At 34.0% G+C, this 26,594-nt stretch overlaps 2 protein-coding genes across 2 annotated transcripts in view; one reads left to right on the top strand and one right to left on the bottom strand.

Moving 5' to 3' along the window:
• The window catches only part of ca (RCC1 and BTB domain containing protein claret), a 99,689-nt gene that overhangs the window by 38,594 nt on the left and 34,501 nt on the right, over positions 1-26,594 (top strand). Inside the window, exons 10-13 of the mRNA XM_072523079.1 lie at positions 3,661-3,909; positions 4,003-4,297; positions 22,273-22,533; positions 22,664-22,855. Coding sequence (XP_072379180.1) covers positions 3,661-3,909; positions 4,003-4,297; positions 22,273-22,533; positions 22,664-22,855 — 997 coding nt within the window. The remainder of the gene's footprint in view (positions 1-3,660; positions 3,910-4,002; positions 4,298-22,272; positions 22,534-22,663; positions 22,856-26,594) is intronic.
• LOC140433335 (general odorant-binding protein 72-like) lies at positions 5,314-18,790 on the bottom strand. Its single transcript, XM_072521365.1, has 6 exons — positions 18,643-18,790; positions 16,239-16,314; positions 14,386-14,441; positions 14,296-14,331; positions 12,136-12,321; positions 5,314-5,438 (listed from the first exon to the last, which is right to left on the bottom strand). Exons 1-6 carry the CDS (start codon positions 18,709-18,711, stop codon positions 5,421-5,423), a joined length of 441 nt encoding a protein of 146 aa, XP_072377466.1. The 5' UTR covers positions 18,712-18,790; the 3' UTR covers positions 5,314-5,420.

Below are 26,594 nucleotides of genomic sequence, written 5' to 3'. Positions count from 1 at the left end.
ATCTACAATTATACCTAACACATAAATCACCTACAATTGTAATAATACATGTACAACACACAATACATAAACATATAATACATGAACAGATAATACATAAACACATAATACATAAACACATAATACATAAACACATCATACGTAAACACACAAAACGATCAAAATTTGATATCATTGTGATGGTACGGGTATGTATCCTCCTCATAATTTTCAACTAGAAGCATGGCTAATATGCCTCCAAGGTCGAGGCCAAGTAAGTCAATCGTCAATTTTTTGGAAAATAATAACCGCCAAACAACTTTGGTTATAAAAATATCACCCTACTTTAAAATAATCTTTTTTGAAAACCAATTCTACACCGGAAATCGAAACGTCAAATAACAATTATTATAAAATGTAATTTTCATTACAAGAAATTGTAGCTTAATCCGATATAAACATAATATTTAACTCAAATTAACATGCAGATTATGAATACTTTAGATTGGCATATGACACAGTCAAGAGAAGAAAACTTGTGGAGGTGTGAAGGCAACTCGGTGTACCAAATACACGAATGAGGTTGATTAGAATGACACTAATAGATACCAAAAGTGTTGTGGGAGTAGGTGGACGGATGTCAGAACCATTCCTAATTAAATTTGGAGTGAGACAGGGTGGAATCAATTTTGACACATTGTTTAACCTTGCACTGTAAAAAGTTCAGGGTAACTAAGGTGGCCCATTTTTTAATATACTTCATCTAATTTACTTACCGTTGCACGTCATCGGAGTCATAGCCCGTGAGGTCACATGATACCAACACGAAATATTTAGGCGGTAGGTGTGTTCTTTTTTAGAATCACTTTGCCGAGTACACTGGCATTACAGCCACTAGACATATTTTATTATATACGCGTAGAAATAATATTTAAAGATTTCTATTAATGTTAACTTAAAGAAATACACAATAATATGTTTCATTTAATTTGTATAAATGCATTATAAAGCGTTTTTATGAAGAACATTTTTTCGGAACACACTGTAACTGTAAACGAACGAAGGTGATGTTTTGGCATAAATTGTATATTAGTTTAATACCTTATTTATGCTGATTACATAAAATCACTGTAGGAAGGACTATAACTGCTTAGGAGGAAGGTAGGAGGAAGCTGTTGGGAGTATGGCACTGATGGTAAACGTTGATAAAACCAAATACCTTAAAAACTTTCGTAATAGAAGATAGGTATATAAGCCACACAGAAATGTTACTCTCGAATGAGATGACTTCGAAAACTGATCAGTTTCAAATACTTGGGTGCAACAACAGTTGCATCGAACAATAAGTAAAGGCAAGGATACCAGCTGGGAATAGATGTATCTTCGCTTTAAATTAAATATTCAAAAGTATATTGTAAATCGAAATTTACAAAGTAGTAGTAACACCAGTGGTTTTCTATGGGATATAAACTTTAACTGTTACACGGAAGACTTTAACATTACTCTTACACCCTTTGACTTAACAACGAAGAGGCCATGGTGGATAGAGGAACTGATCACAGAGCCCCAGCGTGTAAAATACATCGAAGAAGGTTTTCACGATCGACAGTTTCGAAGAAAATTTGAAGAAGCTGGGAGTCAGAAAATAGCATACAGTTACTCTAGATTGATTTTCCTGGCGGTTGACGGCCTCTCCAAGAGGATCTCGTAGTGCAAAATATTGCCACAATGAGCGATGCGGCCTCTACATGAACATATTCATGACAAATACGCGAGCAGGTTCCGTCTATGAAAAAAGAATACTATTGAGTTGGCATTTACCGTTTCTACAGTCCGGGTGTAGAAAACTTAGTAGGGACTTATGTTCCCTGTTGGCAATCGAATTTCATCTGCATACTGCCATATAATTTAATATTTTCAAGTATGGTTTAATTCATGTAAACTCAACACTGTTTGGTTTTGAGGTTATTTTGCAAGTAAAAGGTAAATTTTTGCACAAGGTAAATTAAATTTAATTTACTAATGTTTGTATTTTGAGAACGATTTCCGAAGTGGAAATTAAAACGTCAATAAACTTACTTTAACCTTTAATTATGGCTTATTCCCATTTAAATAGTAATTACTTTAAAATGCCACAAAAAAATAAGTCCACAAGGAAAGTGAATTTCCTGTAGTTGTGGTATACCATAAATCACAAACTTTTTATTAAAAAAATCCTTTATAAAAGGTATATTAATATAAAACCCTATCGGGCAACATCTACTTCGGGCTAGAGTTGCTATCAACAAAACCTCATATATACCTCGGCTAAAGGCCAGCAACCCCAATGTTGGAGTCCTACATTTGCCAAGAAATAAATTTCATGTGTCTTAACATCCTAGAATTTTATCAGCAAAAATGTAACCTAAAATTAATTTAACTACATTTAAATGTATTTAGTGGCTTCAAACATGTAAACTTAGAAAATCACTGATAATGGAATAGTTATTCCGAAAACCTTCTGTGATGTAGCCCGATATGGTTTTTATATTAATATACGTTTTATACAGGAATTTTTAAATAAAATTTTTGAAATAAAAAGTGTATACTGGACACTAATGGCAGTACTAAAAAACATCTCAATATTTATTTAACACTAATAAAAAATTCCATTCATTACATTTACTGTTCTAAAGATTGAATTAAACAGTGAAAATTGTTCCGCATTATTTCTTTAGAATTTTCGAAGACAAAGAATAGCTCGCCAAATTGACTTCTGTTTTCAGAAATCTGTCTATAATTTCTCTTCTATGTGGGGAATTCAAAAACGCACGGATTAGTGTTAATAACGATCTTAGAGCAGGTGCGCCAAAAACAGCCGCCATTCAGGAAAACGTCGAGGCTGAGCACAAGCTTATCTACGAAGATCAACATCGAGGCAGAGTTTTGGGGATTTTAAAGAACTAAATTCAAAAATTTTTAAAGAGAAATTAGCTTCCTTCTGTATACGGCATCTACTGTCCAGAACGCAGTTAGAGTATATTGGTGTCAAAAACGTTGGACCACTTTGAACCATATGAGTTAAAAAGTGAAAGCCTTTCGTCAGTTTGGATGTTCCAAACTGAGAAAAACCAACATAAATCATCAATTCTTGAAGTACCTCCCAAAAAAATAGTCACAACATTTTCCTCGAAGGCAATCACCTAGCAAACATTCCTCTTCAAGACCCTAGAACTGTTACTGCTAATTGATATACAACCTTTTGTTTGTCACAAGTCATTGCTGAGCTTCGAAAAACTAAGCCTAAAGGATGGATCCTCTATTAAGACAATGCAAATTCACACACAGCTACTTTGAGGCTACAAAACGTCCAATCGTACCATTCTCCCTATAGTCCCGACCTATGTCTTAACGATTTTGCTACTTTTTTAAAAATAAATCATATGGGGATAGGTTTCAATCATCAGAAGATAATGTTGATGCTTTTAAAAACGCAATTTTGACTGAGCAGAAAACTAATGAAATAACAGAGTTGGTTTGATCGAATGCAAAACTACAGCAATCTTCGTGAAGAATACTTCAAAAATAATAACGTTTTAAAAGATAATATTTTATTCCAGTTCTATTTGCAAAAGATAAAAAAGCGTAATGTAAGTTTACATCAGACTTTCGCGGTGTATTTAATACTTAAATTATTTTTAGGACAAATATTGAACACTTTCCCCTCGATATATTACGTCGTCTAGCAATCCAACTAGACCCTAGTCAACCGAGCGCCATTCCTCTAGTCAGTAGATTGTTCCAAACTACCAAATATTCGTCCAGTCTGGAAACAACTATCGAATGTATCGATTTTGAAAATCCAGACAGGACAATAGTGACGGTGAAAGATTTAATTGATACATTCCTCATTATTATTATACATTTAATTTGGAAGACTGAAAATATTGGGTGAGTTACAAAACACAAATTAGAATACGAAACAAAATTTTGTAAACTTTTAGTGATATTTTTCTTTTATGTATATAATTTTATTGGTTTTAGTTTTGAATTATCTCTCTTAGAAAATGTACAGCCTCCCGACGTACCGCCTCCAGTGATTCCCCTAAAAAATCTACCCGATTTTCATCCTCTTAGCTGTGGTTTTGAACATGCAGCTATTATTCGCAATAATAATGTTTATACAATGGGTGTAGCTAATTCTGGCTGTCTGGGATTGGGCCCCTTATTGACACAAAGCAGTCCCGCAAGGCTAGTACAAACTTTATCTGAATTGAAAGTTAGAGTATTAAGTGTGAGTTGTGGAAAGAAGCATACCTTGGCACTTACAGATTTTGGGGTAAGTAGTTGTTGAATATTGATCCAGTTTAAATGATATTTTAATTCATAAATGGTGGTTTTATAATATGATACGACAAAGTACTTGATGAATTTTAATATTATATAGACAGACAAGTCGCTCTTGGTCATCGAGAAGCATAAATTAAAAATGGAGACGTGCTATAAGAAAATGAAAGAGGGGAAACCCATGTATACTCTGCTTTGTTTTAGTCACTATAATATACTCGACTGCTCAATTATTTATCTTAAATTATTACTTATTTGTGTTAGATTTTATTTACGGTTTGTTTAATTTTTCACTCTATTTTTAGTGTGTGGTCGCTAGATCTGTCGTTACATTGCGTTTCTTTTGTTTTTATTTTTTCACAACTTTGCATCGATCAGTGCAATCCGTCCGAAGCCCGTGATAAGAAAGCTATGCTTCCAAAACTGTGCGTCGCTAAACTACCTACGAAATGGTAACTGTCTTCCAGAAACAAATTTCTGTAATTCGCTTTAAAGACAGTTGCATTTCTCACTGTCTTACTCATTCACTTTCATAAGCTTTCGATTTAATAATAGGGCAATCATTAAAATCCTAATCTCTTATACCGTATAAGAGAATACTAAAGACGTAGTATTGAAGTGGAATTTTCATATCACAAGCCGTTAGCTCTTTCCTCAACTTTAAAAAAGCTTGTGTCGCCTGTTTGTGATTCTTTAGATTCAAAATAATTCGTTAAAAACTAATGGAGTTGAACATAAACTGCTTATAGCATACAAGTAACTTTTTATGACTTTTAAGGTATAAGAATGGTTTTGTGACCAAAAATGTAAATAGTACTATATTAATATAATATAACCACAGAAATGCTTTATTTCACGTTTCGACTTATAGCTTGGAAATCGTTATTGAAATACAAATTTTTGAAAAATATCTTACACCTTCAGATGTAATCCTTTGGTGATAAATTTTTTTAATCGATAAAAATAACATAAACTCGTTTGTGGGGATGATATATTTAGAAAATCAAATAAAATATATATGGCTTTATTTTTGTGTATTTATTACACTTTAACAACGAAGTGGCATCATTATCTGCTTAAATAAATTTTTTAAACTGTAGTCCTTTGTGATCTCTTTATGGTAGGAAATAATTCTGAAAAATAAAAAGAAAAACATTAAAATTTAATATATTTGTAGGTACTCGTAATGAATTAAAACTAATTTTGTAAAATCCTATAATGAAAATATATTAACATACAGAGTATCTTTTTTAACTTAGCAAAATCTTTAGATAATAATAATGTATATAATATATGTACATATTTGACTACCAATATGTTATTCACTTTCTATTTTTGTATTATTTATATTTAAACTGATTTTAAACAGCTTTATGCTGGTATGAGAAGTTACTATTTATATTTCTGGCCTGAAAATTTAAAAAGAAGTATTCCTGGTCGGAAATGGCTTTATTACTTTTCAAAATATTCTCCATGAAAATTAATACACTTTTGCATGCGTTTGAACTAATTTTCGAAAAACTTTTCCCACTCAGATTGAGGTATCTTCAAAACATTGGTTTTGAACGCTTCAACCGCTTCTTGATGTGGGGGAATAAAAAGAAGTCTTTGGGTGCCAAAATCAGGACTGCACGGCGGATGACCCATTAATTCGATGTTTTGGCCGGTCAAAAACTCCGTTCTGTGTCCTGATGGATGTGAGCTTGCATTGTCGTGGTGAAGAATGATTCCTGTTCTTATTCTTTTTCCAAATTTCACTGAAAGCTTCTGGCAAACAAATGGTTGTATACCGTTCAGAATTGACCGTCTTACGTTCTTGTAACGACACTGTAGCTACCTGACCATTTATACCAAAGAAACCAGCGACCATTTGTTTCGATGTGCTTCTTCTCATACGGTCACTCATACGGTCTATTGCTGTTTTGCTTCTCATATGCATAGATCCATGTTTCGACACCTGTGTAGATGTTATGACGCACCGCTATCCCATTTCTTCAACATTTCCTTGTACCAATTGACACAAGCCTCTTTTTAACCTTTTGTCAGATTACGTGGGATCCAACATGAACAAATATTTTTTACAGCCAAATGATCATGCATTATATTATTGATGCTTGTCGTACTAATGCCCAGAGATGTCTCAATTTTCAGTATGTCTAATAATGATCTTGCTCTATCAGTTCACGCACAGCGTCGATTGTTTCTGATGTAACGATTTTGGGCGACCTTCACCGAATTCGTCCTGGAAAGAGCGCAGGGTCACGACTAAATTCAATCTACCAATTTTTTACGTACTTAATCCCCGTATAATATTAAGTAAGTCGATGCACTCTTGTCTTAATTCCATTTTTGAGCCGAGACAAATTTTTCAAGCCACTGTAAACACAAATATTGCTCATACGTCAAAACGTTCCTGAGTGCGAATATCCTAAAAAATATCAAAATTTCCAATACAAGTATCAGATTTTAGTTGTCAATACTTACTGTTGCCTAGACCATAAATATAAATACCAACCATCGTATAATGTGATACCTGTGAAACAAAGCAATATAAAGGAATAACTGGATAGTTAACTGGATGCTAATCAAAACGTATTCCAACCAAAAAGAACACTCATAGTTTATATACGAATATACTCCTTCGCTCCAAAATATTCCGGCTTACTGTGTCATCATCATTCCCAGAATTTACAAGAAATGCGAAGAAAATGTCGGTGAAATGCAATTCGGATTCCGCAATTCCATGGGTACACGTGAAGCACTTTTCACCTTACAAGTCCTACTTCAGAGGTGCCGCGATGTCAGTTGTGATGTCTATATTTGTTTTATTGACTACGCCAAGGCATTTGACGTTGTCAGCACCAGAAGATGGTCACCGCACTACAAAGAGTAGGATTGGATGAGAAGGACATTCGGATCATCATGAATATATACTGGAACCAGCGTGCTCAAGTCAAGGTCGAAGACCAGCTGACCGACCAAGTGAAGATCATGCGAGGAGTAAGGCAAGGATGTGTGCTATCGCCGACTCTTTTCAATATATGCTCTGAGGAGATTTTTAATGAAGCCCTCACAAACCTAGACATGGGAATCCGAGTGAACGGTGAATACATCAATAATATCCGCTACGCCGATGACACTGTGTTACTAGCAACCAGCCTAAACGATCTGCAGGCCTTACTAGACCGAGTGCGAACTTTGAGCGTAACATACGGACTGAACCTCAATATTAAGAAAACTAAATTCATGGTTGTCAGCCGTACAAATTTAGATCCCGGGGCACTAATGGCAGGTAGCGAAGAGATCCAGAGAGTCGACAGATTCACTTACCTCGGAACTACCCTCAACGCACAATGGGACTACGCTCAAGAGATTAGATCCAGAATTGAAATGGCACGGTCTACATTTATTAAGCTGAGATCCTTGCTGTGCTGGAGTGATCTCAGTTTGGGAACCAAGATGCGGATAGTGAGGTGCTACGTTCTTCCAGTGTTACTATATGGAGTTGAAGCCTGGACACTGACGCAAGCCACTGAAAAACGAATCGAAGCCTTCGAGATGTGGATATACAGAAGGATACTAAACATATCTTATGTGGACCATGTCACCAACGTTGAGGTCCTACAGCGCATGACAAAAGAAAAAGAAGTGCTTAATTTAATTAAACAACGTAAGCTTGAGTACCTCGGCCACGTGATGCGGAACGAAGAAAAATATCGAATTCTTCAACTCGTTATGCAGGGTAAAGTATTTGGCAGAAGAGGACCGGGACTCCGTCGTATCTCGTGGTTGAAAAATCTCCGACAATGGTTTGGGATGACATTAGCGGAGCTGTTTCGCAGAGCAGTCAACAAAACCATGATAGCCTTGATGATCGCCAACATCCGGACCGGATAAGGCACTGAAGAAGAAGAAGAAGTGTCATCATCGCCATCAAATTGTACGCGTTCACTATTGAACATAGGGGTCTCTCAGCTGTTTCTATATGTATCTGTCTTGTGAGGCTTAGTTACTGCTAAGACGCTTCAGGTCGTCAGTCCGTCCGGTTGCTAGGCTACCTCTGCTCCGTAATGCTTCTTCTCTTCATCTGTTGTCAGATAATCTGACGACGAAATCTAATTAGCCCTATTTGAAAGAATATCTTCTTCTTAAAGTGCTTATCCGTTCCGGATGTTGGCGATTATCACGGCTATCTTTACTTTGTTTATTGCAGCGCGGAACAGTTCAGTGGTAGTCGTGTTATACCACTTTCGTAAATTTTGAAGCCAGGAAATGCGTCTTCTTCCCGGTCCTCTCTTACCATTTACCTTGCCTTGGAGAATCAGCTGGAGAAGGCCGTAACGTTCTTGATTTCTCATTACATGTCCTAGATATTCCAACTTTTTAGTTTTGACGGTCATGAGAATTTCACATTCTTTCCCCATTCTACGCAGGACCTCCACATTAGTAACTCTGTCAACCCAGGATATACGTAAGATGCGCCTATAACACCACATTTCGAAAGCTTCGAGCCGATTCATAGATGCGACAGTCAGTGTCCACGCCTCCATTCCGTAGAGCAGAACTGTGAATATGTAGCAGTTCAATAGACGGCATTTTGTTTTTAATGATATGTCTCGACTGTTGAAAATGATTCTCATTCTAACGAATGCTGCTTTTGCTTTTATTATTCGCTGTTTAATTTCTGTTGAGTGGTCCCATTGGCTATTTAAATTGGTGGAATATAGTTTATAGTTTTAATGTACTAGCTTCTAAAAATATTGACTTTTAATGGAATCGTCCACAAAGCTTCAAAATATGTTCTCTAAAATCAGCCGACTTTGAAACTCGCGGGAGCTGAAGGAAGGGGGAAGGAGCTATTAAGTGTATCTCTGGTCCTTTTTTATGTATTTCAAAGTTTCTTTTTGAACTTGTATGTACTTTTTGCGTAAATTACGAATATGCATTATTTCAATAAATAAATTGTCAAATCACCTAATTTGTTTAAATTTTTTTTTAATAATATATAAGGTAAGTATTTTGACTGTAAATTTTGACCGTATTTTAAGTACTATAAGACACATCATTCCATGCAATATAAATGTTATAAGTTTATTTTCAAAAAAGTTATTAACATTTATAAAAAACCAAAATTTTTGACTTGTTTTGCAACTTTCTTAGCAACAAATCAGGATAGAAACATTTAGAAAACGCGATTTTGAAAGTTTTTATGTAACTTATAACTTTCTTCTGCAGGAAACATATAGGTTTTTGTTACAGAGGTCCATACTATTGAAAACAATAATTGTCGTTTGATTGGCCGGACGAGTGTCATAAAAAAATACTTATTTCCCTGGGCTATCAGTGCTATGATCTAGGCGAGGATACCATGCGATGGTCTCCGTAATGAACGCACCCTAAGTGAGTACGGATAACCAAATTGGTCAAAGATTTTCCTTTTGAGATTATCTCTGCCCAATCGAATTTCATACCTAAGTATTTATACGACGCAGTCTGCTCAATATCCTTTCCATCAACAGCAATGTTACGATTTGCCTTTGTACAACAATATTACAATTACACTCAGTCTGGTACTAGTTTATTAAGTAACTCTTCACGAAGTTGCCGTTTACCTAATTTACCAACAGAAAGTGTGTAATTCGTAGTCATTGCTTTAGCTTACATTCTTCGAAATGAATAGATGACAATGGTTCGTTCGGTTCGAAGATGACTGTACTTCTGTTAACTGTGACCCGTTTCTGGTCGACTTTAAGGAAAAACATCGAAAAATATCATACGTGTGAGTCTTAGGAGTGAATATCATTTCTTGACTATATGTTTGTGCCAAATTCATATTATCCCAGAGTCCATATTGATTGTTTTTATTATGAGTATTATGAGTACGCCCAAGTGTCAAACAATCAACAAAGAATTATTTTAAATTAAAGTTCTAAAATAGATGGCGTGAAGCAGTGACCAAAAAATAATCCCATTTTTGGCTAGCGGCGATTGCTTTATTCATTTAAATAATGTTCCAGCACATTCATCGAACAGTGTTTGGCAAAACATTAGACAAATGACAAGATTACACAGCTTGCTACTTTTTCGTGTTTTTCATACTGAGAAAGCCGCTTAAAGCGCAACGTTTTGATGACTAAAACCCTCGTAGACTCGACCCGATAAGACCACCCAACTGTCGTGACCGGCACCTTGGGCCCGACGGTAGGTGTGTGTCTAGGCTTGTTGACTGACAGAAATAGTTGTACCCAACGATCGGTCCGATCGATTTGGTTGTACAACCGCGACATCCGTACAGCTGACAGTCGAGTCGGGACGTACCAACTATTTTTGTCGGTCAACAAGCCTACACACACACACACACACACCAACCGTCGGGCTCAACTTTGTCGGTGACAACAGTTGGGTGGTTTAGTCGGGACGTATGTAAGGAGTTTTAAAGAAGAGTCAATTAAACGCGTCGGTGACTTAAAGCACCTATGACTAACTACGACTACTTCGAAAGACATTACGAACTGGCTAACGAAGAATATAGCCTTGCGGAGCTATGAACGAGTCGGATACTTTGATAACAGACCTCGTACATACGCTACAAATTATTTTGAAGTCAAACAGATTGCTCTAAAATTTTACCTGATTTGATTAATTTTTAATATTTTTAATTTTTTTTTTTTTAGCATTGGTTATCTTTTCAGGTGTTTATTATCTTTTTATATTTTGAGCTTCGCTTTCTCTAATTATATATTTTTTTATACAATTTATTATACCCATAGACGACGTATAATATTTAGACTGCGCAGCATTCTAAACCCATCCCCTAAATGGGATAGAGAAAAAAGATGATAGCTGTGCTGGCGTCTCTTTCTAATGGGCGGGGTTTATCGACCACGTGATCTTCCCACTACATAACATGTAAAACAATACCTTTATTTATAACAATATGTATAAATAATTATTTTATCCGGTATTTTATGTAATTGAATTTAAAAATGGTAAACAAATGTTGCGTTTGCGGAAAGAGCAATCATCAATGTATATGGAAATAGATCATTTCATAAGTGTGGCAATTGATATTCTTGAATAATATTTACAGAAAAAACAGTATTTCTAAGTTCGTTTAATTTATATATTTATTTAGTTTAAAATAAATATAATCAATTATTATGTAATTCACATTTCCTAAGTCAGAAGAATTACGCAACAAATGGATTATATGGAAAAACAATATATTTCAATAATGCACTTATATGCAGTGAACGTTTTCATCAAAACAATTTCGATTCAAAATCTAGACAACCCAAAAAAGATATTGTGCCAACTTGAAAGTTATCAAACAGTATCTTAATGTTAGTTTTTGAATGTTTTTTATTGTTAATTATTTTTTCCGAAAAATGTGGCTCGGAAAAATCGTAAAGAAAATATTTCATACAATAAAAAAAAGTTATTTTTAAAATGACGTATTTGTGGTACAGATTTTATTGATTCAATGAGTTGAAATTTAATAATTTCGATTTTTTAGAAATGTTTACAATTTTTGTTTAATATTATATAATCGAATTAGAAAATTTCGTAGTGGGAAGGTCGATAGATAAACCCCACCAATTAGAAAGAAAGGCAAGGATTGCTCGCATTATTTTTCTCTGTCGCACTTGGGGAACGAGTTCAGATTGGAATGCCCAGTCTAGGCGCTATATGTCTATGAATATACCAGCTTCTTTGTATTCTAAAGTCATATCTCACTATTGAAAGAAAGAAAATCAATTTCTCCTTTAAGTAAAAAAGCACTTTGATCACAGAGTACAAACCTGTCAATTAACAATTAGGTTTACTTACAGGAGGATCGAAATCATAGAGACATTTAGCTATCTCCATAGCCGCTGTACATTTGTGTTCTTTCGTTTTGACGGAATCTTTACAATGCGAGAAACTTGCACTAGCAGGAACACCTATACTTGGCGGAGCTTTATCTTTAAGTACTATCAAGCCTTCTTCCCAATCGAATGTGTTATCCTTTTTCATCTAAAAATAGGAATGAATGCGTTATTTGTCTGAACACAATTTTGAGTTAATATTTTTTTATTTGTGAGATAACATGACGTATATGTGTGAAAATATGATATGGTAGGACAATATGGAATTTGTTTGTTACTAACGATATATATCTCGTGTATGTATCTCTTTGGTAGGTAGATCTAATAGTATTTTACATAACTATGAGTTATGTGGAAAGACTGTTATTAAATCTGGGAAAATTACTGCTGTATACTTTTTCTACGAAATATATGTTTTTAAACAAAAGCAAACAAAAAGTGTGCCTGAGTCAGTGTTTGAAGCACAACCTTCAGATTGAAAAAGCGGAATGTTAACGTCACAACCACAATAACAAATGTCATGTCATGCGGAGCCAAAAATTTCATTCACACTATAGCAAATTGTAGTAATCTTTCATTTGTAGTTGTTCTTCAAAAAATCTAAATACGTTGAGGCAAAATACGTCGAGAAGATGAAGGTTCAGACGTAATAAAAATCGTCCCCTCGTAATAGACGTAATAAAAATCGTAATAAAAAACTCCCCTTACGAGGAGTAAGACAGGGATGTATATTGTCGCCACTATTGTTTAACGTCTATAGAGAACAGATTTGAATGGAAGTTTATCAATCGTAAATGAAGGAATAATCATCAGTAATGAATAAGATTAAATGTGCAGACAATATTGTGCTGTTGGCAAGAAGATTACAAGAGCTTTTCTTTTAGTAGAGCATATGAATACGAGTATTATGCAATAACTACGTCATTCAGATGAACACCAAGTATATGATCTTTAGTAAAATTCCAATAAAAAAAAATAAGAGAAATTTGGAAGGAATACTTAAGTTATCTAACGCGGGGACAAAAGTACACATTCGTACAAAATATAATGCAGGGGGAGATGTAAGGAAGAAGGAATTCGAGCCGCAGAAAAATGTCATGGAGAAATGAAATGGAGTGGTTTGTTTGCACCCAAACGAACTATTTAGAACAGGTGTAAAAAAATATCGAATAGCCTTGATCATATTCAATCTCCGCTAGGAGAGGATCAGAAAGAAGAAACGCGTGTGTATATCTGAGTGTGTGTAATTTTCAATCAATAGCTAATAAGGATTGTCCTATCCAAAACTTGTCCACTTGTCAGTGTGTTCGGCGTAAATTATGTTTAAGATCAGTCTTAAAATCTCTTAAATGCTGGTACGGTAAAGGTCTGCTACTAAAAGTCTAACCAACATCAACTTGGAGAAAAATATCCTACAAGTGGTACCTTCGTAAAGGAACATCCATAAACTACGTCGTAAAAAATTTGGACTTTTTAATACCCTCCCTCACCTTCGTCGAAAAGCGTCTTTTACAGTCGAGGCCCTCGTGTCGACGTCGCAATTGCAATTCATGACCTCTCTTTTCGGCGATTTTTTAAAAAATTCAATGTTATTTCTGGATTTTTTAAAATTGACTATAAAACTTTATTTACGAATATACATAACATTTACATTTACGAATATACATAACAAGAGTAATTAATTCAGATTAATAATTCACCAAAAAATAATTTAATTTAATAAAAAAATATGAACACAATATTTAGTGATGAACGTTTTCTTGTATAAGTTATTAAAGAATTATATTTCTAGAGACAATAGCCTCAAATTGAAATACATGAAAAATAACGTCGAATATGCACTCATGCCCCCCTCTCTCCTGTAGTATACCAACATAATAAGCGAAGTCCTCGTTCTTCTGTACGACGTAGTGTATGGATGCTCCCTAATGAAAAATGGTATTTTGATATAATAGTCTTCATTGAACTCGCTCATGGAAGTTTAAATTATAAATTTTATTATGCATATATTATGAGATCCCATAAAAATATAATATAAACAATCAATCATCAATTAGTTATCTTAACGATTACTTGAAAAGCTCGTGAACATTAATAATTTAAAAATTATTTTAAAACTTACCAACTTATAAGTCATCAGTACGCAATGCAAATAACACTAAAAAATAAATCATCTTAAAATATTCAATTATACTCAGTTAAAGTTCCTTACCATTGCATTTTTATCATTAAAGTCAAAATCTCCTTTTTGCATTCCGTCAACTTTTTCTAAAATAATACCATTTTAGACTAATGTTAAATAAAATATATAAAATAAACTACAAAGATTGCTGTTTAATATTATATTGGATAAACATAAAAAGTTTTTTCATATTTTAGTCTTGTCCGTCTACTCGTACGGCGATGGAAACCGAAATGTAAATGCTAAAATTTACTTCTGTGATTTAGACTTGATACCATGGTCGGTTTATCGCATTCAATTTGACAAATTTTAAAAATTATTGTCAACTATTGGAAGAAAATTGTTCTTTAAATGAAATGGCTGCTGAATTAAGTATTAGTAAAAGTAACATACTGAAGTGTTAGCAAGGACAACCAAGCTTGAAACGATTTTTCAGATAAAGTGTAAAGTTCCTACTGAAAATGAAGATAATGATCTTGCAGAACATGGTATTCTAAGTTCTTTTGAAATCGTTGTAAAAACGAGAAGAAATAAAGAAAAAGTCATCCGAAACTTTTAAAAATGGAAGATTAAAAGTGAATCGTGATACAAACTCAAAATTCGAACAAAATTATAGAGGACGGTGGGCGTGGGGCGTAACCGCCAAGAATAACATTATCTAATGTTTTTAATTGATTTTCTATGGATGTATAATATTCAAAGTATGACCGTCTTAAATTCGGAAAAAAAAATTACTAAAAATTTTGTTTTAATGAAAAAAACTTTATTTTAAGTAAAATAACTAACAACCATTTAAAAAATATATGAGAAATTAAATGTAGCACAAAAGAATCTGCCAGCAGATTCGTAAGTTTATACGTAAATAAGCATTAATGATACTGGAATATTCTGGTAAATTCATGGACGATTAACCGCTGAGTTTTATTTAAATAGCTTGACGACTTAATGTCATCATCAGTAAGAGAAGCTGTAGCTGTGAAGCATTATATGTATAAAATCGTAGACCGGTAGCGAGGGAAAGGAAATACGGATAATGATAATGATTGCTAATAGAGCAGACTTCTCTCTCTCGCAGGTGTTTGGATCCAAAGACATCCATAGCGAAGTAAAGTTCAAAATATATAAAACCAGCATACGACCTATAGCGCAAAAATATGGATCATGACAGAAAAAATAACCTTACCTTATTAGTACTTTTGAAAGATATTGAGATCCGTTTGCGGCAATGTTATGTGGAGAATAAGGTTCAACCTTATATTATCAATTTTACAAAGAATTCTTTATAGCACCATTATGCAAACATACAAAAATTGTGCTAGGCAGGTTACTTTATAACACCTTAAAACACCTAGTAGAACGCTTAGTAGACCTATGGTGACCTTAGTCAACCAGTAGGAAGACCAAAGAAGAGATGCATACACCAAGTGAGAACAGATGCTATAGAAGTATTGAGGGTGGATAACTCGAGGAGAGAACCGAGCAAAAGGAGAGCAAAAGGATCTTGGTGGCAGATGCTGGGGGAGACCAGGGTCCGACTTGGGTTGTAGCGTCATTTAGAGAGAGTATAGATGTAAAAAATCAGTTTGGTATTTATAATTACATTTTATTCCACGATAATTCATCAGTTCATACTACTCGTATAGTAAGAGAGTGGATCACCAACAACAACGTAAATGTTTTGTTCTGGTCAACAACAATTTTTAACCTGAAACTGTAAGAAGATTTATATTCAAACAGATATATTAGAGAGTGGAAATTATTATGGATATTAATTTAAGAACAGCTCATAGGTACATACATTTTAGACACTGTATATTCAGTTTAGTATTTTCTTTTTATAATTTTTAAGATACGATTTGATCTAAAATATATACATTCAATACCTTTAGCGACACCTTGTTTGTTTGTGCATGTATTTCTGATTAATTTCTTTGTGGCTTCAATTTGCTTTTCTGTCATCTAAAATAAAGAAACACGTTACTTCACAATTGGCATACTACATGCGATAAATAATTAATACTCAAATTATTAAATGTAAAACAGTGATAGGAAGTAAATTAAAATAAAAGGAAATTTTATAAAAGCACCTTTTGACAAAAACGTAGGGGTGAGACAGGGAGGTGCACTATCAACCATGGTGTTCAACCTAGTTCTTAAAGCGGTTATCAGAAAAACCAATGTAACCGGCCAGATAAATACCAAATCGGTACAAATTACCGCATATACAGATTATGTATTATCTGCATATACATTAGCAGGATTAAGGTTCTACTAATGGAAATATTCAGGAATATTGATCCCAAAGCACAAAGCGGCTTTAAATAAGTGAAACAAAAACCAAGTACATTATACTCAAAAGGACACGACAACGAAAATAATATCACAATAAACAACTATACTTCGGACCGTACTTCAAGATAATATGCATGGATAAAAGTGCAACTATACCATCAAACGTGTGGATGTCTTGACCATAAACATATATTACCTAGATTTAGGCCCCAATGAAATATTATTGTAAATAATAAATGTGTATATATATCTCACATAAAACTTAATATGTGAGAACAAATATGTTTACAGTAGAATTTTACTTCTATTTGTTTTAATACACAAAATGAAAAAATTCGGAAAATAGTTACAAAATAGTTAGAAAAAAATTACAATAATCAAAACTATAAACAATAAAATATTTCAATCGTTGATTTTTAAATAATACCAACTTATTATTTCTCACTCTTATTCTTTCTTCATTTTTTTGTTCAAATTTACAGATCTATACTGCAAAAAGTCATTAATTTATATAATAAATATTGATTAATATCAAATTTATATAAAAAGAAGAAAAATCAGTGGAAGATTCGAACCCCGACTCTCCAGCTCCAAAAGCAAAAACAATACCGCATAGCTACCGTCGACTTGTTACATCAAGGTCACGTGGTCAATAAACACCGCCATTAGAAAAAGATGCAGGGATTGCTCTTCAATATTTTTCTCTGTCGCACTGGGGGGAACGTTTCTATATTGAAGTGCTCAATATAGGTATTATATGTGTAGCCTTTACATATTTGGGTACAGAAATCAATTCAGAGAATTTCGTAAGTAAAGAAATTAATGCACTTATGGGAATCGTACACATTACGCTAATAAAAGATGGTGCAGTCCAAGAGGAGGACGGCACTTGGATAATCAGAAGAAAATACGAAGTTGATAAGTTGGATGAAAGGCAGGATATTGTACGATTTGTAAAAAGGTAGAGGCTAACACGGCTGGGATATGTCCACAAATAAGAATATATAAAAGCAACAAAGAACATGTTACAATGGAAACCGACAGGAAGACCCAGTACGAGATGGTTTGATGACGTGGAAGACTGCCTGAAAACTATGAACCCAAGACAATGGAGGAGAAGGGCACAAGAGAAGTCTGAATGGATCGACATAGCCAGACAAGTAAAGACCCATCCAGGGTTTTGATACCGAAAGAAGATGAAGAAGGCATAAAAGCACCTGGTGGGATTTAAAAAAGCAGGCGTCAAAATAAAGAAATATAATCGATAAGTAGATATTGTCAATAATAATTTTTTTTACAATAATTACGTGAAAACGTGAATTAACGGATAATTTAAAAAGAAAAGAATTAAAGGAAATGACCAAAGTGATAAGAAAGAAAGTTATTAAACACTAAATACAGATAACAAAAAAATTACATTCAGAGATATTGAAAGAAGAAATAGAGTAGATTGGGAAAATGCAAACATTTTTTTTCTTTTAAGTTTTCATCTCAAATTTTTCATATCAGACAAACATAGATCATGTACCACTTTAACAGCATTCATAGATTTCGAAAAAGCATTCGATATGTAAAAACCGATTAATACATACTACTATATCAGTTAACTTATTTGCCGACAGACTACCGATTAAAATTAAAAAGAGTTAGACAAGGACATCCAGTATTATTCCCGAAACTATTCACTGCTGTGTTAGTAGCTGCTTAAATTGATAGTTTACGATGTTGAAATATGGACCTATACAGTCTACCATATGAAACTCTAACAATAAAAGACCAAATCGCCATAAAAGTTAGTTCTTCATAGAAAGATACCTGAAGTATGAGAATTAGAATTTTTTGATTGATAGATCATAAAGGCTGGTTTCCACAAACCTTGTGGTTATTTTTGGTGCTGCTATTTAAGTGCGAATCATGATAATATTTGAAATATGATAACTCATTCGATTAAAAATTGAAGATTCTATTTTCTAGTAGATCTGGCTCTTTACTTACATATGCTGCTACATATTGGTGAAAGATAAACAAACACAATAATAAAAAGAGGTACTTCATTTTTGGCATGACTTCGGTATACAACACACTACGATATAAAATCGGATCCTTTTTATGGTAACAAAAATGAACTAATTGAATAGTAATCAATGAACTAGTTGAATAGATCTTGAACTAATTATATAGTATTAAATATCCCCATATCGCATACATTTAATCTTTTGAATTTAAAATAGGAAGCAAAAGATTTTTATGTAAATTATGGGACTTTATTGTTTACCAAACAAGTAATGGTTAGATTACAGGTATTTTTGATTGATTTTAATGGTCTGGTGATGGTCATTTTCATAATTACAGTAATTGGCGCCAAAAATAGGAAATAAAGTTAAACTCTGTTTATTCGGAAATATAATTAATTCTATTATATTATACAGGATGAGTCACATCAGGACGATGGTTTACAACCAAACGGTCAAAGATTTAAAAATTGTGTTCTAGTTTAGTTTGTATGTTAGTAGCGGCTTTTTCTTCGCGTACTAGCCGTTATTATTATATTAGGCCTTTCTTAAGGTTTGATCTTAATGCTGTAGTTGTATTTATGACGTTATGACTGCCAGCTATCCTGTTCATTTTTATAGAACTATTTTATATCCTGATTTTCTAGAGACTAGATGCTTAGTTTTTTAAATATTTGGGTAGTTTCTTTTTGATTACTGGCTGGTTTAATAGAAATTTGCCCAGTCTTATTTTTTGATCGTACGTAACCTTTTTTCAGCTGACCTTTCGTCAGCTGTTTAGCAATCGTATTGTCTGGCATTCGTATTATGTGTTCAGCCCATCTAAGTCGCTGTGTTTTAATGAACGTTAGGACATCTGGTTCATTAAAGAGTATAATTCGAAATTAAATCTTTTGCGCCACTGTCCTTCGTCGTTTATATCTCCAAAGTCTTTGATCCTTTTGCATTAGAGTCCATGTTTCCGCCCCATATGTGTGTACCGGCATCAGAAATTTTTTTTGTATATAATAATTTTAGTTCTTTGAATATTTCTTGAGTGGAATTGTTTTTGGAGTCAATATTAATTTTTAAGGTTTACCCCCTTTTAATTTCTTCGCTTGTTTTGTTGTTAGTAGCTACTAGCGAGCTAAGGCATATGAAGCTGTCAACACGTTTAAAGATATCACTTCCAAAGACTGTTTCCCGTTCCTCATTTGCTATAGGATCTTTAGTAATTAACATGTACTGGGTTTTGTCTTCATTGATGACTAGACCGACCTGCTTCACCGCCATTTCCAATTCTAGGAAATATTATCAATATTTCAGAACAATATCTAGGAAATATTGCTTAACATCTCGCTGGCTACGTCCTACTATGTCAATGTCGTCAGTGTATGCTAAGATTTGTATTGATCTATTGTAAATAGTACCGCCGTCTTTAATTCGTGTCACAACTACAGTTATACCTCTTTAGTTGTCACACTGGACTGATTGCCTTTTTTATGTAACGGGTATGTCACGCCTTCAGACCATTCACAGAGCATGGCCTCATTTTGCCAGACAAAAAGTAAAAGTTTATGCAGTATCTGTAGCAGGACGTCTAAATGTGTATAATGTATTCAGTATTATCAGCTCAAATTTCAATGAGGTGTTCTTCGTTAGGTTTTGTGTGCCTTCGTTAAATAGCTGTTGGTCTGTATTCTGTTATTATTTTCTACTCTTTGGTTTGTATTGCAAGAATTACTATTTTTCCTTTCTATGTATCATGTCCATTGCATACTGGAGTGGCGACTGTTGTAAAAATCTTCGGTTTCTTCTTCCGGTGTATTTATATTTGGAGCATAAACTGATATGGAGTTATGTATATAATATATAGTGTGTAAATATCAAGTTTAGTGTTTTCAAGATTTATAGTCAATGTCGTTTTCAGGAATCTGTAGCTGATTCGACTTCTATGTCGTTTTCAACTTGCTCGTGCAGTAAACGGTCCACTCCTGAGCTGAGAGAATAATCTGCTTTGTCTTTTTCGCTGTAAATGTATGGAAAATTTTGATATTTTGATGATTTTTCTCCATTTTTTCTAGTTTCCGAGAGTGCGCATGTATCGATTTTGTGTGTAGTCATTTCTGTCAGTATCTCTTAATCTTTTTTTTTATCCACGATTTAATATTCCAGCATGCTAATCGTAATTTGGTATTCTTTCTCGTATTCCTTTTCCTGGCTAAGGTCTTCAAATGTTCCTAACTTGTATCCGAGTCCTTGTAATTGGTTCTGTGAACGTGTTTCTTTTTACCGGAGCAGGATGTTGGCATCACCTTCTAGCTATACTCTTTTATTCGGACTATCTGACCGGCGGTTAAGCTACTTGATCCACATAATGTGCAGATTTAACTGGCTACATTTTAAAATATACAGAATATCCCAATAAATTGTGGGGTCATGTATTTTAATAAAATATAATGTTAAAAAATATCCTGTTTAAAATATTATAAGGGCGACCTATACGTACATGACATAGTTTTTGCGCAATTTATAATGTTCTTAAATATTAAATCGGTTTTAAAACAAACTAACTTACTTTCCGTGTCCTCTTCAGTTCCAGTCATTTACGACTATTGTAGATTTTCAGTGATTACGACATCCAGGACTCTTTCGTTGACTTGCTTTAGGTCTTCTTGGGTACAGGTTTGTTATAGCTGTTCGCACACCAACCGATGATCATTGATTTGTACAGCTATCTTCAGCATAGCCCTACTTTTTCAGGTTGTGCTTGCAGCGGGTCACTCCACTCCATAGTCGGTTTAGATGTTTCCACATAGAGAAAGGTAAGTTTAATCCGGCAGGTGGTTTCTCCATATGGTCGAGTAGAGGTTGTTGATCGTGCCGGTTTCAAAGTTTTCTCTTCCGTTTGCTTGGTGAGGTCTCCAGCTGTTTTGTGTAACAAAAAAAGCTATGGCGTGACTTCAGTCGGGTGAGTTGTTCGGCGTGATCATGTAGAGGGTGACAGTGATCTTTGACTTGTTTGTCTTTCTCGGCGTCTGCGTTACAGCTCTTCTAATCTTAGGTCGCACTATTCCAGCGATAGAATGGGTTTTAGGGGCTAGGGAAAGTCTTAAACACCCTGTAATGATTCAACCTCTCTCACTTAGAGCAGTGTCCACCTACGAGGCGTGTGTTGAGAGTCTCCAGACTGGAGCTGCGTACTGAGATTAGCACCCCTAGTTATACCTTTTAGTTTCTTCGACACATTGTTTCTTGATGCGACTTTCATCTTTGTGTTCTGGGAGTGTTTGTATGTGAGGGATCTGTCGTCGGTAACCCCTGGGTAATTTGGGGTTGGGTAGTGCTCTAATTCCTGACTCGATCACACAAGTTTAAGGTTTTTGTCAACTTCTTTATTTTTTTTTATTTATTTAAATGGAAAGCACATACTTGTATTTTGGCGGCTTTTTGAAACCACCTCTGGCTTCAGGTGGTTTCGGTCATACTAAATCTTCGATCTACGATCTTCCTTGTGCAGCGATGACTGTGTCCTCTGCGTATAAGAATTGTTTTATTTAATAATGCATTGTGATCGTTTGTGTAGAAGTTGAATAGAAAATTTTTAAAATTTTAATAATGCATTTATTTTCAGGTATACTCTTGGGGCTCCAACACATATGGCCAGCTAGGTTTAGGGCATTCCGTTCAAGAAAGTCCTTATCCGCAAATGATAAACTGCCTTTCGTCTCAGAAAATTATAGATTTATGTGCTGGACAGTACCACAGTGTTGCAGTCACTGCTGATGGTAAAGTATATACGTGGGGATGGGGAATTCATGGGCAATTAGGACATGGTAACTGTGATAACGAATTTCATCCGAAGCTTTTGGATTTTCCAGAAAATGTTAAGCAGGTAAACTTTGAATATATTTCACCTGAAAAATTATGACAAATTATATGTATATATGTATATCCTTTTATCTTTTTGGTCTGTATTCTATACCATGTATCAATATCCTATAAAATGTATTCTCTATTTTCAGGTAACTGCTGGGCATGCGCATACGCTTATTTTAACTGTTGAAGGTAAATTATTTGGTTTTGGTTCAAACGTATTTGGACAACTCGAAGGCAGCAATATAGAAGAAAGCAAGTCTGTGAAGCCCATTTGGGTGTTAGTTCCTACAGATAATCATACGCCAATTGAAAAGGTTGCTTCCGCTTATTTCCATAACGTACGTATACGCTATATTGTTTTTCTTGTATTCCTTAAAGGGTTTGTCTTTATAATAAAATAATTGTAAGCCATTAAAACAGAACTCAGAAGATGTTTGAAGGAGGTAAAGCAATACAAACCAATGATTTCTCAATTGGTTAACTTTTGTCTGTGCTGTCTATTATAGAGGACAGAAAACTTTCTCTTAACATCAGCTGCCAAATCTGCATGAGATTATCTACCAAAGTCTAAAACTCTTTTCTGGTTTGTGCTAATATTTTTACCGCCAGCGCTTCTTTTCTCTGAAAAAATTTAGTCAAATTCCGTAGCCATAAGAATTACTTCTTACGGAAAACTCCAATTATGGTGAGGTTTCGTGAAGTGAGAAAGAGATCGTTTCGTTTTAGTGGCGTATCTGTAAGGTGTTAATTACTGCTAAATGTTAGTTAGGCCATTTGTTTTTCAGACAGACTTCCCCTCGGCATTGTTTCATTGTGATCATTTATTTAACCCATCAGCAGAGAACTGTGTCTGTGTATGTCTCCTAAAAAGCCACATCCCAAAAGCTTCCAGTTTTCTCATTAAATCATTATTGGCGGTCCAAATTTCGGCGCCATAAAAAAGAATAGACTGGATATAACATTTTACCATCCTATATCGGATTTGCAGATTGAGTCTTTGGTTACTCAGAAATTTCCTTATCTTCAAAAAGGTTGCTATTGATTGCTCTATTCTTGATCGAAATTCTGATTTCGGATTTCAAGTATTTCTTTTTGTCTACTTGTTCAATGCGTTCATTTTTTATCTGGATCTTTGTTATGACTTTAACCCTCTTACTGAAACCATGGTCTGCAGGTCTTGCTCATTTTCAGCGATAATGACTGTATCGTCAGCATAACGAATGTTATTTATAGTTTCACTATTTATTTTGATCCGTTCTGTACAGCTTTCAAAAGTATGTGTAAATAACTCTCCGGAGTATGTATTAAATAGTAATGGTGAAAGTACACAGCCTGTTGGTTCCAATACAGATTTCGCACGTTATCAATGCTATGCTTAACTTTGTTGAAACCTTTCTTTTAATCTATAAAAGCAACGTAAAGATCTTTTTGTTGGTCTCGACATTTTCAAGCAAGAGAGTTGTGAAACTAAGTGGAATTTCTCTTGTTCCGAAGCCTTTTCGAAATCTAAACTATCTAATAATCTGATCTAATCACATTTTCAGAATATTCTTGTATGTATCATCTTTAAAAAGGTTTTCATTAAATTAATCAATCTTTATTAATTACAGTGTTTGAAGTTCTTGGTTTTTTGTTGCGGAGCAAAGCCTGATAGTAGCTATTCCGTAGGTATCTCGCCAGATTTTTATATTATTGTTAAAGAGCATAGGTGTTGCGCTTAAATTTTCCTCATGTATAAGGTTAGTTAGCTCGATGTGAACTTTATCTAGCCCAGGAATTCGGTCAGATTTTTAGTTGTTTATATCATATTGTACTTCAGATTTTATAATATATTATTGGGGCTTCCCCGCTATCAGTTTGTGTTGGTTCCGTCCTTGTGACAATTAAAATATCGGTTGAGTTTACCGAAAGTACAAGGTGAATATAGCCGCAAATGTCAACCATGAAATAAAATATTTCGTTTTGGCAGTGTTGGAATGTTTTTATAATGCATATGTTGTAAGCTTCAAACATAAAGAGAGAAAGCTTTTAAAGAGTACATTTTGATTACTATTTTATGAATTCTGTAATTTTTAATTTATTTGAAACAATAACGAGTAAATGTTTGTCTCTTTCGAGATTAATTGTAAATATCTGTTGCAAATGGCAACTACTGATTTGACGATTGCCAAATCTATTCCCTAATATATCAAAGGGCAATTGCCAAAAATATTCCTAATAATTAACTGCAATTAATCTCCAAAGAAACAATTTCTTATTTACTTACTATATTACTCATTATTGTTTTATATAAATCAAAAATTGCAGAATTCATAACATAATATAATCAAAATGTATTTTTTTAAATCTTTATCTCTTTATATTTGAAGCATACAGCATATACATAACAAAAACATGCCAATACTCCTAAACCGAAATTTTTTGTTCCATGTTTGACATTTGCGGCTATAATCAGCTTGTACTTTCGGTAAACTCAACCAAAATATCTTCAGTATATTTAGTCCATACTTGTTTTATTTCGTCTGAGTTGTTAATAGGTTTATTGTTTTCGTCAATTAATCGGTTAGATGTTTTTGTTAGATTATACACTTTTCCTTAGCCTCGTTTATTTTGTTCCTTATTCATTTATGTTTTTCTCTGTATTTATCTGTGTTTTTGTTTATATATTTTTTTCCTTTTTTCTATGATTTTCAGCTAGAGTACACAGCTAAGGAAGACTTATTTTTCCTTGTTCATCCACTATCGACTATGTTTGTAAAACACGTATAATAAGGTGCATTTCAATAATTTCATTTTCTCATTATTTTTTCGCCTTTTCATTTCTTACCTCAATCTTTTTGTCTGAATTCCTTTTCATTTAGACTATATACAAGGAACCCAAATCAATCTACAACTAATTAATATATAAATATTAAAGACTTTGCGGGAGTTGGCTATACAGTGTGTAAAAGCCAAATGGAATAAATTCATTATTTAGGTTACTGTACATATTTATAAAAAATCCCGAAACACGTCAAATTTAAATTATAACTTGACATTCATTAACGTGAAAATGCAACCCCTACCTTCAACCCCCTTAGAATGACAGGTACAACCCCCAATTTTTAAAATAGGAAGTATAGGCTTGTGATATATCGTTTGAAAGGTCTTTTCATTCTCCATTCAAAAATGTTGTCGCTTTTAAGTTTATTAAAATTAATTAAGATAAAATAAATTAAAATCATGTGGTTACCGAAATTCGCTAAAATATACTCAAAACTTGTTTCCCGTTTAGGTCTTGATAATGAGAAAGTGAACAAAAACCATAGCAATGTGGTTTTCAGATGATAACCATTAAAAAACTTTAAAGAATTTCCGTGGCAACGTTATTTTAACACGCATTAGTAAATTGTTTTATTTAAGTTGTCAGTATTTTAATTTAAGTAAAAAGTTCGTTCAATTCAATTCTGAAAAATGGTTAGATTAACGGAAATGCATAAAATAACAGTTTTACAAATAATTGGTTACGGAGATAACACCCGAACACAACAGGAAGTAACTCGCTATTTCATGAGAAATTTCCTAATTTACCGCCTATATCCCAAGGAACAATAAGTAAAATAGAGAAGCAGTTTCGCGAGTTTGGTCATGTAAGGCAGATAAAAAAAGCAGCTGCCAATGCACTGAGTGATGAACTCAAATTAGATGTGTTGCTTGAGTTTCAGGAAAATCCACATACATCGAGTAGACAGGCATCCACTACATTCAATGCTAGCCATACATCGATAGTAAACATATTAAAAGAAAATAAATTGCATCCCTATAAGATGATACCTACCCAGGAGCTCATGGAAGACGATTTTGATAGGAGAACTTTTTTTGTGAGCAAATGATGGACATGTTGGATAACAATATTATCCAATTAGAAGACGTTATGTTTTCTGATCAGTGTACTTTTTCACTTAACGGTCATGCTAATCAGCAAAATTACCGCTACTGGGCCACGGAAAATCCTCACTGGATGAGAGAACACACTCAATACCCTCAAAAGGTTAATGTTTGGGCAGGGATTGTAGGAAACAATATCATTGGTCCCTT

The sequence above is a fragment of the Diabrotica undecimpunctata genome, chromosome 2 (assembly GCF_040954645.1).
Source record: "Diabrotica undecimpunctata isolate CICGRU chromosome 2, icDiaUnde3, whole genome shotgun sequence".
In the NCBI taxonomy this organism is placed as follows: domain Eukaryota; kingdom Metazoa; phylum Arthropoda; class Insecta; order Coleoptera; family Chrysomelidae; genus Diabrotica; species Diabrotica undecimpunctata.
Note: the sequence above shows the minus strand (reverse complement) of the source record. Positions and strands in the feature narration are given on the sequence as shown.